Source organism: Notothenia coriiceps, unplaced genomic scaffold (assembly GCF_000735185.1).
Source record: "Notothenia coriiceps isolate Sejong01 unplaced genomic scaffold, NC01 NC01_scaffold00021403, whole genome shotgun sequence".
NCBI lineage: Eukaryota > Metazoa > Chordata > Actinopteri > Perciformes > Nototheniidae > Notothenia > Notothenia coriiceps.
The window spans coordinates 90282-102083 of NW_011354104.1; the positions used below are offsets into that span (position 1 = coordinate 90282).

At 38.4% G+C, this 11802-nt stretch overlaps 2 protein-coding genes across 2 annotated transcripts in view; both read left to right on the plus strand.

Moving 5' to 3' along the window:
• Positions 1-1571, plus strand: part of LOC104953261 (histone H2B-like) — a 2096-nt gene extending 525 nt beyond the window's left edge. The window contains exon 2 of the mRNA XM_010780183.1: positions 1321-1571. Within this exon, the coding sequence (XP_010778485.1) occupies positions 1321-1518 (198 nt within the window). The 3' untranslated portion in view covers positions 1519-1571. The remainder of the gene's footprint in view (positions 1-1320) is intronic.
• A 657-nt stretch (positions 1572-2228) lies between these two features.
• The window catches only part of ppef1 (protein phosphatase, EF-hand calcium binding domain 1), a 13892-nt gene continuing 4318 nt past the window's right edge, over positions 2229-11802 (plus strand). Inside the window, exons 1-11 of the mRNA XM_010780190.1 lie at positions 2229-2623; positions 4216-4364; positions 5273-5305; positions 6304-6431; positions 6516-6576; positions 8323-8486; positions 8573-8687; positions 9124-9170; positions 9383-9549; positions 9636-9672; positions 9800-10021. Of these exons, the coding sequence (XP_010778492.1) occupies positions 4310-4364; positions 5273-5305; positions 6304-6431; positions 6516-6576; positions 8323-8486; positions 8573-8687; positions 9124-9170; positions 9383-9549; positions 9636-9672; positions 9800-10021 (1029 nt within the window). The 5' untranslated portion in view covers positions 2229-2623; positions 4216-4309. The remainder of the gene's footprint in view (positions 2624-4215; positions 4365-5272; positions 5306-6303; positions 6432-6515; positions 6577-8322; positions 8487-8572; positions 8688-9123; positions 9171-9382; positions 9550-9635; positions 9673-9799; positions 10022-11802) is intronic.

Below are 11802 nucleotides of genomic sequence, written 5' to 3' on the forward strand. Positions count from 1 at the left end.
AGCCCAATATCACAAATGTTACATTTGTCTCAGTGGACTTCACAGTTTGTACAGAATATCAGTATGACAATACGACACCCTCTGTCCTTAGACCCTCACATCGTACAAGGAAAAACTTCCAAAAAAGGAAAAACCCCACAGTTTAAAGGGGAACATGGAAGAAACCTCAGGGAGAGCAACAGAGGAGGGATCCCTCTCCCAGGACGGACAGATGTGCAATAGATGCCGTGTGTAAATCGAAGAGATGATACATTTTACAGCGTAGGTAGACCAANGTTGTGTCTATAATAAGAAGATGAATCCACGAGGATGTCAACAATCCTGTTGGAGCCATCAGGGAAGTAGTATGATGAGTCCGGCAGGACCACAGTGATAGGTTCAGCCATGACTCGAAGTCCAGGACTCAAATCCAGGACTCAGGATAGAGGATCCAGGACTCAGGATCCAGGACACATGGCTCAGGATCCAGGACACAGGACCGCAGCAACAGGATCAGCCACGACTCAGGATCCCGGAGTAGATACACACCAAAAAGAAATGTTGGGCAAGCTGGGTAATTCGGAACATGAGATAGGTACAGGAAGACGTAAGGTGTCCCCCGACAGTCTAAGCCTATAGCAGCAAAACTAACATGTCTCTCTTAGGATAGGTTGAGGGAAAGGGGTAAGGAACAGAGGTGGAGAGGCAAAACGTGTCTACGTACATGCACTCCCTTTGGATCAATATATTATCAGATATTATCATATATATATATATCTATCTATCTATCCGAAACATGTCTCTGAAGTGTTTGGCTCGAAATACCAACAGATCAAACATTGTAGCATCCCATAATCTCCTCTGTTTCAAAAGTGTTGACTCTCTGTCTGTTACTTTTAGATGAAAATAAGGAGCCACTCCCCACGCCCCTCTGAGATATTTGGTTAAAAAGAACACAATGGCGCTCTAGGAGGAGATTCAGGTGATAAAGTGGTTTCCTTGGTTGGTTATTGGCTAATGGTTACACAAGCCAAAAAAATCGTTATGACATAAAGTGTCCAAAATCTGATCAGCTCATTTTCAGACAGGTTTTTATATAAATGGATCAGGACACAAAGTGAGGGGGTCTTTGTTCCTGAAACTTTCAGAATCTCTTTACACAGAGGGGACACATGTTTATGTAGAAAAGACATGAACATGTGGATTTTGCATAATAGGTGAACTTTAAGATTAGTTAATACAAATCCTTTCCTTCCAAGTGGACTTTGCAGGGAACAATGCTTTAGATTGAGAACATGAAAAGGGTCCCACTTGTGAATTTTCATTTTTCTTTTTCTGCAGGTGCATCCGGCCGGGATGAAGATTCCAGACTTCCTTGCCGGTCGACTCAGTTTTCCGAAGCCAGTCCTGCTCAGACTGGTGAGCTCCGAGGCGTCCCGGCTGTCAAAAAGCAACAGACTGAAGGTGATCACTCGGCATGAGATCAGAGCTGCAGTCATAATTATTCAGAGGAGGATTCGTACAAGAGCTGCAGCATGAAGAGTTGTAAAATGTCATTTTAACTTTTAACATTAAATAAATATTTATTTTTATTCTGTTGCCTTTTCCCTTTTTTTTTAAAGTCATGCATGCATGCTTTAACAAGTCGTTCAGTACATTCAAATGAGGCCTACTCACGTTTATTCATGTAATTAATGACAACCTTTCATTTAAATCCAAGTTGTACAATTTTTTAAATGTCAAGATTTGCAGGGCACAAGGACACGTTTTGTTTTAATGCACATTACTAGTAGTCTTAATACTGAAATATTTATGTATCACAGCTTGAGTTTGATGGTGAACTATCATGTTGGTGTCTGCATTCAAAACGTACAACTGCAAAAACACTTTAATTTTTGTTTTTTTTAATAAGCAAAGGTAGAGATTCTAAAAATTAACTCTAAAGTTGTTCAATTGTTCTCACCAATCTGTCACACTCAAATTCCATCTCTGCTCTCAAAATAATTGTTGTAAATTTAGTGATTAAATGTTATAATGGGGGCATTTATTACAGTAACTTGCCCAGTGCCCACACATGCGGATAATGTTTAAGGCTTGAACGTGGTTATTTAATGTTTTAAAAAAACTAGATTAAAATGCTGTTCACACACATAACAAAAACACATTTTGGGTTAAATGGTTAAAAACGGTCTGAAGGTGGCGCCAGAGTAAAGATTATTAGAAAGTATCCTGAGGATCATGACAAACTTCATGGCTAGTAGTTTCCATCACATCTTGTCAGGAGTCCTCATGGAAACTGGTATCACCAATAATCACAATTTCAGTGGATGCACGAGTCGAGGCGCAGAACAGAGATGAGTCATGGTGAATATTACCTGGGGAATATTTGTGCTTTGAGGAACAGAAGAGATAAAGAGTGTTGGTGTTGTGTGTCTGAGAATCCACGGAATACACCTGCTGCTGCTCCGCCTCTCGTTGGGCTCTCTCCTTCTCTCAGCTCTGATCTCTGAAACACTTTCGCCGCTGGATCATCTTTAAACTCGAACCTGTGGCAGGACATGTAGAGAAACATTTTGTGTGCCGTTTTGACGCAAGTTTTTCTTTTTCTATCATGATTTCCGGCTCGCGCGGATACAAGCTGCAGGTAGGAACACAAACAATGCGATTCATATGCACCGGATGCATACTACATAAACACTTCCTTGGAATAAGATGTGGATTGAAATGATGCGCAGTTGGCAACATTTTCTTTTTGATTCTGTACGATATGAAACGGTTTGTTTGAGAGTATTGGGGCGTGATAAGAAGCCATTTACAAGACTAAGTGTATCCCCATGTTTCTTGTGTTTCTATATTAAAGCCTAATTCTAATGCACATTTGGTGACGTGGTAATGTGTTCCCAGGACGTGAAAGAGATCTGATTAAATTAAAGAGTCACTCGATTATTTTCTTTCTGTGTCAAACAACGCTGTGAAGTTAATTTTAGGTTGGATATTCCGATCCAAGTCACTTCCAGTGCTGCAGTACAATGGAGCATTGATTTGGAGTCACTATCAAACGGATATGAGACCTTTCAACAAAAACAGATCTACATTTTCATTAGGATATTCACATAAATAGGAGCTGGACAAAAATACAATAAAAAAAGAAATAAGCTGTCCAATGTAGTAAAACTATGCTACATTGGTTTTTAGTGATTGTGCAACATAACATGTAAGCTATTGAACAAGATCCAGACTTTTATCTGGATAATCCAATTAAAATGAGTGTGGTGTTCTTGCTAATATCTGGTATGGATTTGAATTCACCCTTCTGTCCAGAAATACAATGCTGCATTGATTTGGAGTCATGGACATGACATGGAAACGTTGGAAAAAAAGAATAAACTGAATGATCTATTTAAATACTTTATAGTCAAATCAATTAATCACATTTCGTTAATCAAAAAAGAAGTGCCACGTGACATAAGACCATACTTGCCAGCCTTGAAACCTCAGAAATCGGGAGCATTTCAAAATGCAAAATGGGGGGGGGGCGGGGTGCTAGTTTATCGGCGGAGCTGTTAGATTAACATTAACATGCTTATTGTATTTCTAAGTGCAGCATGTAGCACCATCCTTGATGGAGCATATGTGTGGGCAGGAAAGGAGTGAGCAGAGAGTAGAGTAGTTGTCGACTCTTGTTCTTTTTTCTGTGACTATCTGCCTCAGACTTTCAGTTGCGCGCGCTACTAAAGAGACGTGTTAGCATGGAAACCAAACAATGGTGTAGCTGTATTAAAGTCCGAGTGGAAACAGTCCTGAGTAAATCTGATTTTGTCAGAAATCGGGAGAAATATGACCCCGGGAGGAAATCGGGAGTCTCCCGCGAAAATCGGGAGGGTTGACAAGTATGCATAAGACACACTTATTTTAATTAGTTTAGTATCATTTTCACTCATATGGGCACGTTGGCATGGAGGTATTGCAAATATAGAGTTGGTTGTGTCATTCCAATAGTAATGTATTGATGGTCCCTCAGTGAAACCCTGAGTGAGGCTCAGATGTGAGCTAAACATGCTCTGACTGAAGTCTGAGGAAATGATGAACACGTTACTGTATCCGGAGTGAATGTCTGTCAAAACAATCCACTTCATTTTCATTTATTTTAGTTTTTAGTTGTTTATATTCGACCTAATACAAACGTTACTGTTTTACAGCTGAATCGTGCAGCTCAGTACTGTTGTTACTTTTCAGGTCTCTGGGCAGCAGTCTCTTACCACCAGCCATATATGACTCAGCTTTGGAAAAACTGACTGATGTGATCTTCGGGAACTCTTTGTTGGTCATCATGGGATGTGGCACCTCCGTTGCTACGGAGACTCAAGGGAAAATAGTTGAGCCAGGTAAAAAAAAAAGTGATGCTGACATGGTAGGAGTCCAGATGAGTGAAAATACTCCATATGTGCTTGATACTATTAGAGTTCAAGCTTAGAAAAACTTATTTTTGTTTAGATGGACATACTTTTACATATGAAATACCTTGATACAGTCCAATATTCAATATTTTAAATCAGTCTAGATTCCCAAATATACTTATCCTCTTCTCAGTCTACATTGAAAACTAGAGCTGAAACAAATATTCAATTCATTGATCGACAGAAAATGAATCTACAATCTTTTGATAATGTATCAATCATTTCAGTTATTTTCAAAAATTGAAATTGACCTTAAAACTCTTTTGCCTCTTCTCAAAAATGAGGATTACTTTTTTATGACATTGTAAACTGAATATATCCAGGGTTTCTGAAAAATTACATTTCAATATATCATCTTGGATTCTATGATACTATTCGATGATTTAAATAATCAGAGTTGCAGTACTTTTCTTGCTCCTTTTTTACCTTGTTGATGTCCTCTGTAAATCATGTGTGCTCTTTAAACTGTGTTGTTGTCATAGTATCTCAATCTGCATCTCCATGTCACACTGCGTAGTATGAATGTGATGGTAATTAATTTTTTGCTGTAGTACATTTTCCTCCGAGTTGTTGCCCCCACACGCCAAGTGTGTGACAGATGGTGCTTCTCTGTCTTCACAGGCTGTCTTCTCTCCTTAATGAGTGCTGTTTCTCCTGAAAGCTCTTTTAATTTGCTTTGCTTTTCCAGTCTCACTGTTGCTCATGACCTCCCCTGTGTCTTGTTATCTTGTGTGTGTGTGTGTGTGTGTGTGTGTGTGTGTGTGTGTGTGTGTGTGTGTGTTGTTTCATTACCTGTTACTTTTGCTGAATTGTAGTTTATTTTCTTCTCCTCACAGATGACACAGCTAAGACTCCCTGCCCTGCTCTGAGTAAGACCCTAATCATTTCTAAAGTCTGTGACATTATGTGGCATTTCATTGTAGGCCTTTTTATGTGAAGATTTACCAAATATGCTTTTTGATCAGAATGCATTCTCAAATTAAAAACAAAGATAAATACTCCTGTGACTTCCCATCAAATAGAAATTCTGAAATACTAAATAACAAGTAGGGATGTAACGATATATCGAATATCGCGATATCGCGGTAAATAAATGTCTCAATACCGTCGTGAGACTGACAAAATAATTAATTTTTTAAACCTTTATTCAACCCATTGAGATCATCGATCTCTTTTTCAAGGGAGACCTGTCCAACATGGCAGCAAGTAGGTTACAACATGAACATAAAACAACAGATAACACAAAAGGACATCGTATTTACAGGGCTACATGTACATACCTAGAGACATTGACAAGTACCAACAGTATATTTATATCTTGCCCTGTCAATAAGCCTCACCTTCTTGGCAAAAACTGTATTGTTTTTGAAGTGGTGGAGAGACAATGCAGAGTTTGACCCACTGCTGTCACCCATGGCCAAAGCATATCTCTCTGTCCCAGCAACATCAGTACCAAGCAAGAGAGTTTTTTCCACAGCAGGGGATATTGTAAACGCCCAAACATCCCAGCTTCTACCTGGAAATGTGGACATGCTCATAGTCCTAAAAGATAACCTTGATGATGCTGAGTGAGTGAGTGAGTGAGTGAGTGAGTTAGCTAGAGTTGAGTTACTTGAAAAACTGAAGTGAAACTTGATTTATTCTATTGCAGGGTTTGATTATTATATTGTTGACACTTTAAAATACTACTATCCTACTAAAAGGCTGTACAAATCAGATTTGTTATTTAATAAAGAAAAACCGTGAGTTTTTGGTATCGTTACATCCCTAGTCACAAGTAATGTTCATGTACTGTATAACTGTGACTCCAGATATTCAAACATGTCTCCCATCCAAATGAAATGTAACAGCTGGGATTTTGTCGTAGCTATGAAGGCAGCGGTTCTGATCCAGCGATGGTACCGGCGCTACATGGCCCGTCTGGAGATGAGGCGCAGGTACACCTGGAACATCTTCCAGTCCATTGAATATGCCGGGGAACAGGACCAGCTACAGGTGACTCTCAGAAGAGCAACTTTATCCTACTTACAAACTCAGAAGCACCAGAAAGCTAAAACATATTTTGTTTTTCCTCTATAGCTCTCAAGTTTCTTCAGTTTCATGCTCGACAACTTTACTCAGCTGAATGAAAATGGACCAGGTTAGGAGACAAAATATTATTTGTATCTATATAATGTTGAGTGTTGAAGGAGTTAGATAGTATTATGAGTATAAAAACACTTTTTTATTTTGAAATGTTGGAGGTAAAGTTCATTTTGAAGTAAAAGCATTTGATAACAGTGTTCATTTTATGAATGCAGTGCACTGCGCAGTACATGTAAAGCATTAACTGAGGAATGCCTGTGTCTCAGACATTCTGAGACTGAAATGTGAGGTTCTTTGAACCATTTCGCTTTTGTTAGTGCTTATTTTTATTCTGTTGTTTAGGTTTATTATATACTACTTTTTGGTAAACAGAAATAGAGACGGATCAACATTTTAAATGATCCACTCTTACCTCCATGTAATTAACACCAGCTTTGTTAGGCATGCTGTATTTTGGTCTGCAATAGAAACCCATTGCGTATACCCTGTTGCTTAGCAACTACTGTGAATGTGGAGGCAAATGTGTTGCACTGACACAGCTGTGGCTGAAGTATGTCCAACTAAAAAGCATAAGGCTCCATTAACTACCTAATATTTAGGTCAGTCCTTACTGCGTAGCATATACAACACATCCTCTCCATGGATATGCATCCAGTCAACATAAGGGATGCAAAGACTTGTTGTTTGTATTTAATATTAGCGATCTGTTTATGTTTGTGTGGCAAAAAAGTAATGGACATTTAATAGACCATAAAGGGGAAATAGACAAAAGACTTACAAAAGAGAAATAGGCCTGGAGGTAGATGACTGTTCTTGTTTGTTTGCATAAATTAGAGGTTACATTAGCATGTTGGAGTGGTCTTTTATTGCAACAGTGAAGCCACACAGAGCTGGATGTGGTGCTGTGTCAAGCTGTTTGTTACGAGGACCTATAAATTAAAATCTGTAAACTGGATTTTAATTCAGTGGGTAAACCTTTAATATATTTTTTCAAATTGCACTATAACACCCTATTTAATGTGACAAATAACTGCAATGATAATATTCATAATAATAATGAACCATGCAGATTCATGAAATTCATCATTGTTTGCTTATCTTTTTTATTTTACACTTTTTGAAATTATCGCTTGTCAAAACTATTGGGCATACATTAACCACAATATAACTCAGAATTAGTGGGCTAATGTAGCATTGCTCCACTAGCCTCAAGCATAGATAAGTATGGGCAGATCTGTTTAGCTCACTTCTTTCTTACAGTTGCCCAACCTTTTCTTACTCTAACATTGACTCAATTGACATCATATTTATCCGATTGCGTTCAGCTAAAGCCATAAAAGGTTTTATTGAACTTTTTTACATATACACTGCAGTTGTGCTTCCCAAAACTTAAATAGACTTTTACGTGTTCAATCATTGGATTTATTATTCAGAGTTTTAATCGACTTTCTGTCTTGACACAGAAACAGATAATAACATAAATATTGAAGTAATTAAAGGTATTTTGTGGCACTGAAACCACGTAGGGATCTCCATTTAGATTTTTGTGCTCCTCTAAATGTCTGTTTGAACGATGACTGTATTCTGCAATATCATTTAATTTCTCACTTTTAATCATCATAATTGTCTGTTTTTGCTAACAGTATCCATCTTTCAGTTTCCCATATGTATATCACAATACATATTCAAATTGTGGGATAACATAACATATACTGATTTTATTTCTAAGCCCTACTTTCAGTATTGAGCTTTTTCTACATAAGCTCAGTGTGGCCCCTTCTCCTCATGCTGTGTCCCTCAGACTTGATCTCTCAGCTGCTGGACCCGGTGGTGGACCCCTGGTTAGGCAGAGAGACGGGCTACAACCTGATCCCTGTTCCAGAGTCATACAGCGGACCCCGACTCTTGTTTCCTCTCTCCGTGTCTGATACCAACTCTCTCCTGGGTGCATTTAAAGAGCAGCAGGTACAGTAATATGTCTCTATCTTCCTCACACACACACTTGTTGCACATGGATGCTGTCAGGGGCTTTATCAGTTTTCTTCACACAGACACTACATGCCAGATATGTTCTGCAACTGCTGCACGAGACCAAGAAGCTCCTCAAACAGATGCCCAACATCACCCACTTGTCGACATCCTACACTAGTGAGATCACTATATGTGGTGGGTGACCATAACCACAGTTTCACTTGATAATTAAAGATTCTTAATTTTTAAGTCACATGTGCATCTGTTTAATTGCACAGTACAGTGGGCCATTGTATGCAACTAACCTTTTACGGATTAAATGATTGCTGATGTCTGCGAATGTGTTTTAAATACAGTTGACTGTATCTTAATGGCAGCGCTTCAAGAATGACGGTTTTGTTCATTTGCAGACTGATCAGGCACTTGACTCCTCTTCCCCGGCTACCTCCTCTTGCCGATTAGCATCTCATTAAACTCAAGAATACTTCAATAGAAAACACTCACTGTTTGGTGGTTTAGGGGTTTTCATACCATAGTAGAATTTTTAACCTGCAGTATAAATTAAGAGTTTGTTGAGCCAGAAATAGGATTTCAATTGTTCCATTTATGTGATGTTACCCATTTGGTACAGGAGACCTACATGGCCGGCTTGATGACTTACTCCTCATATTTTACAAGGTACTGTAAAGCTATATTTTTTCAGGGCAACAATTGTATCTTCTGACCATTCATTTCCTACAGAGAAGTTGTCTTCAATGCATATAATCAGATCTTATATAAAAGTAAAATATAATTAAATGTAAAAGTCAAGGCAACAACAAACGCATGCATACACGCAAGATCTGATTTGAAATCTGTTTATTTTTTTACGACATGTTGCTGTGTTTCAGAATGGCCTTCCCTCTGCGGAGACACCTTATGTGTTCAATGGGGACTTTGTGGACCGTGGGAAAAAGTCAGTCGAAGTGGTAATCCTTTTGTTAGCCTACCTGCTGCTCTACCCCGACTACATGCACCTGAACCGAGGAAACCATGAAGACCACATAATGAACCTAAGGTTGGTAGGAAGAAAAAAAGCATATATTCATGTAGGTTTACCACAAAATATAAGGGAAGGAAAACTAAAATACATTGTTGTTTCAGATATGGATTCACAAGAGAAGTCATGCAGAAATATAAGGTACAGTTGAGTCCTGAGAGATGCAATTATTCTGCTGTGACTAGTACTGTATTCAGTTGCATGCTCTGCAGGTTGTGGCATGTAACTGCTTTCATAGCAGCTGGATTAATAATCTGTCTGACTGTAGACTCATGGCAGGGAGATCCTCCAGCTGTTTCAGGACGTTTTCAGCCTCCTGCCCGTCGCCACTGTCATTGATGGAAAGATCCTGATTGTTCACGGAGGAATATCAGACCAGACAGACCTGGACTTCCTCAGCTCCATAGAGAGGCACAAGGTGAGAGGAAACAAGATCCCACCTTCTCCCTGTAGCTCTACTCTTTTAACTGCAATAATCAATGTTGACCACTAGAGGTCAGAAAAACAGTTTTTTATAATGTTGACAAATGCTTCAAACACATGAGTGTAGATGTTATGGCGAGCATTTTTGTTTCGTTTATATCCAGCTCAGATAAAGCAGCAGTTGCAGTACGTCAACCTTTAGTTACCTAAAAGAGGATAAAAGCTCTTTGAGGAGGAAATTCTGTGAAAATCATCTGGCTGTGTCATCTTGGCTACATTAGAGACAAGGCTACTGTACATTACAGTCATTTGATTCAAAGGTAATTTCAAAAATATGAATACATTTTTTTTTAAAGAAAAAGATCCAACTTAATAAAGAAGGGGTCTTAAAACGTTCAGTGTTGTACATCACTAGGTATGTTTATGATCAATCCTCCATGCTCCTGTTCTCATAAGGTCAGTGAAGGTAAAGTTATTCTCGAAATACAGCAAATTACTGCTTGAGAAGGACGAGTATGTGGTTGCAAATATGTTTACAATTATTTGTAACCCTTTTAACGTTTGTTTTTTATCTTTTTTAATTTACTCCTCATAAGAGTCCATGCTGTACTAAGGATGTGTATACACTCCTGTGTTAAGTCGGGTACATTATAGAGAACCGCAGTGACGCGTCATAAAACCTGGAAGTAAACTTCTTCCGGTTCCTTCGTCAAAAACCAATGCAATTTCTCCATAGGCTTTTGGAAAATAGCTCGAAATAAGGTCTGTGGTTGACACACATTTAAGAGAGGGATCACGTTTTGTTCAGCCGGATAATCTCCACATGTCAACCCTACTTTTATAATTTTTGAATCATAAATCTAGTCGCCAGAAGCAAAATGCTAACGTTATGCTATAGACGAACTACAAGCCAGTACAGCAGCAGGGTCGCACGACTTCAACGTCACGCCAATTTAAGATCGTTTCAACTGACTTGCACTGAAACTGCACTTTGAACACTTTAAATATATTAACATTTTAAACTGTATACCCCGGTTATCTAGGCCCTTTTTGTTTTGTTTAATGTATACCACATTTGTCTAGGCCCTTTTTGTTTTGTTTTATGTATACATGTCACACTGTGGGAAACGATGTTTCGATATTTCTGGATGTATAACACATGTAGAATTTTTGACAATAAAGCTGAATTTGACTTTCGCGTGCTTGAATATTTTAACAAAGCTTTTCATTTTAGCCACAGTGAATTTTTAACAAAGCTTTTCATTTTAGCCACACTGAATTTAACTAGAAGTCATGGCTGTGTCAATTACCAGTCTGATATCGTTTTACAAAGATGACAAGAAGAGTGTAGATAGAGGAGAGAACCACAACAAGTCAGGACACGTTACAGTGCAGCCTAGATGAAGGTGTGCTTACCGGTGTTGTCAGGGCTAGCATGAGGGACAAGGTTTATAGTGTCGGTGAGTAGTGATAGCAAGAGTACCGTTAACCTTTTAAGACCGAGTTAATTTATTCACATTAATTCCCATCAACAAATCAATTTTATGTGTCACATGAAATCTTTATTAGGCAAGGCAAGTTTATTTATATAGCACTTTTCAACACAAGGCAATTCAAAGTGCTTTACAAAAAATGAAAGACATTAAGAAAATGGCATTTAAAATCAGTCATTAAAAAGAAAAGCTAATAAAATAAACAATTAAAAGAAAAATACATGGATAAAAGTTACAGTGCAGTCTAAGATATTAATAGTTCAATTAAGAGCAGCGACAAAAAGAAAAGTCTTCAGCCTGGATTTAAAAGTAGTCAGAGTTGCAGCGGACCTGCAGGTTTCTGGGACTTTGTTCC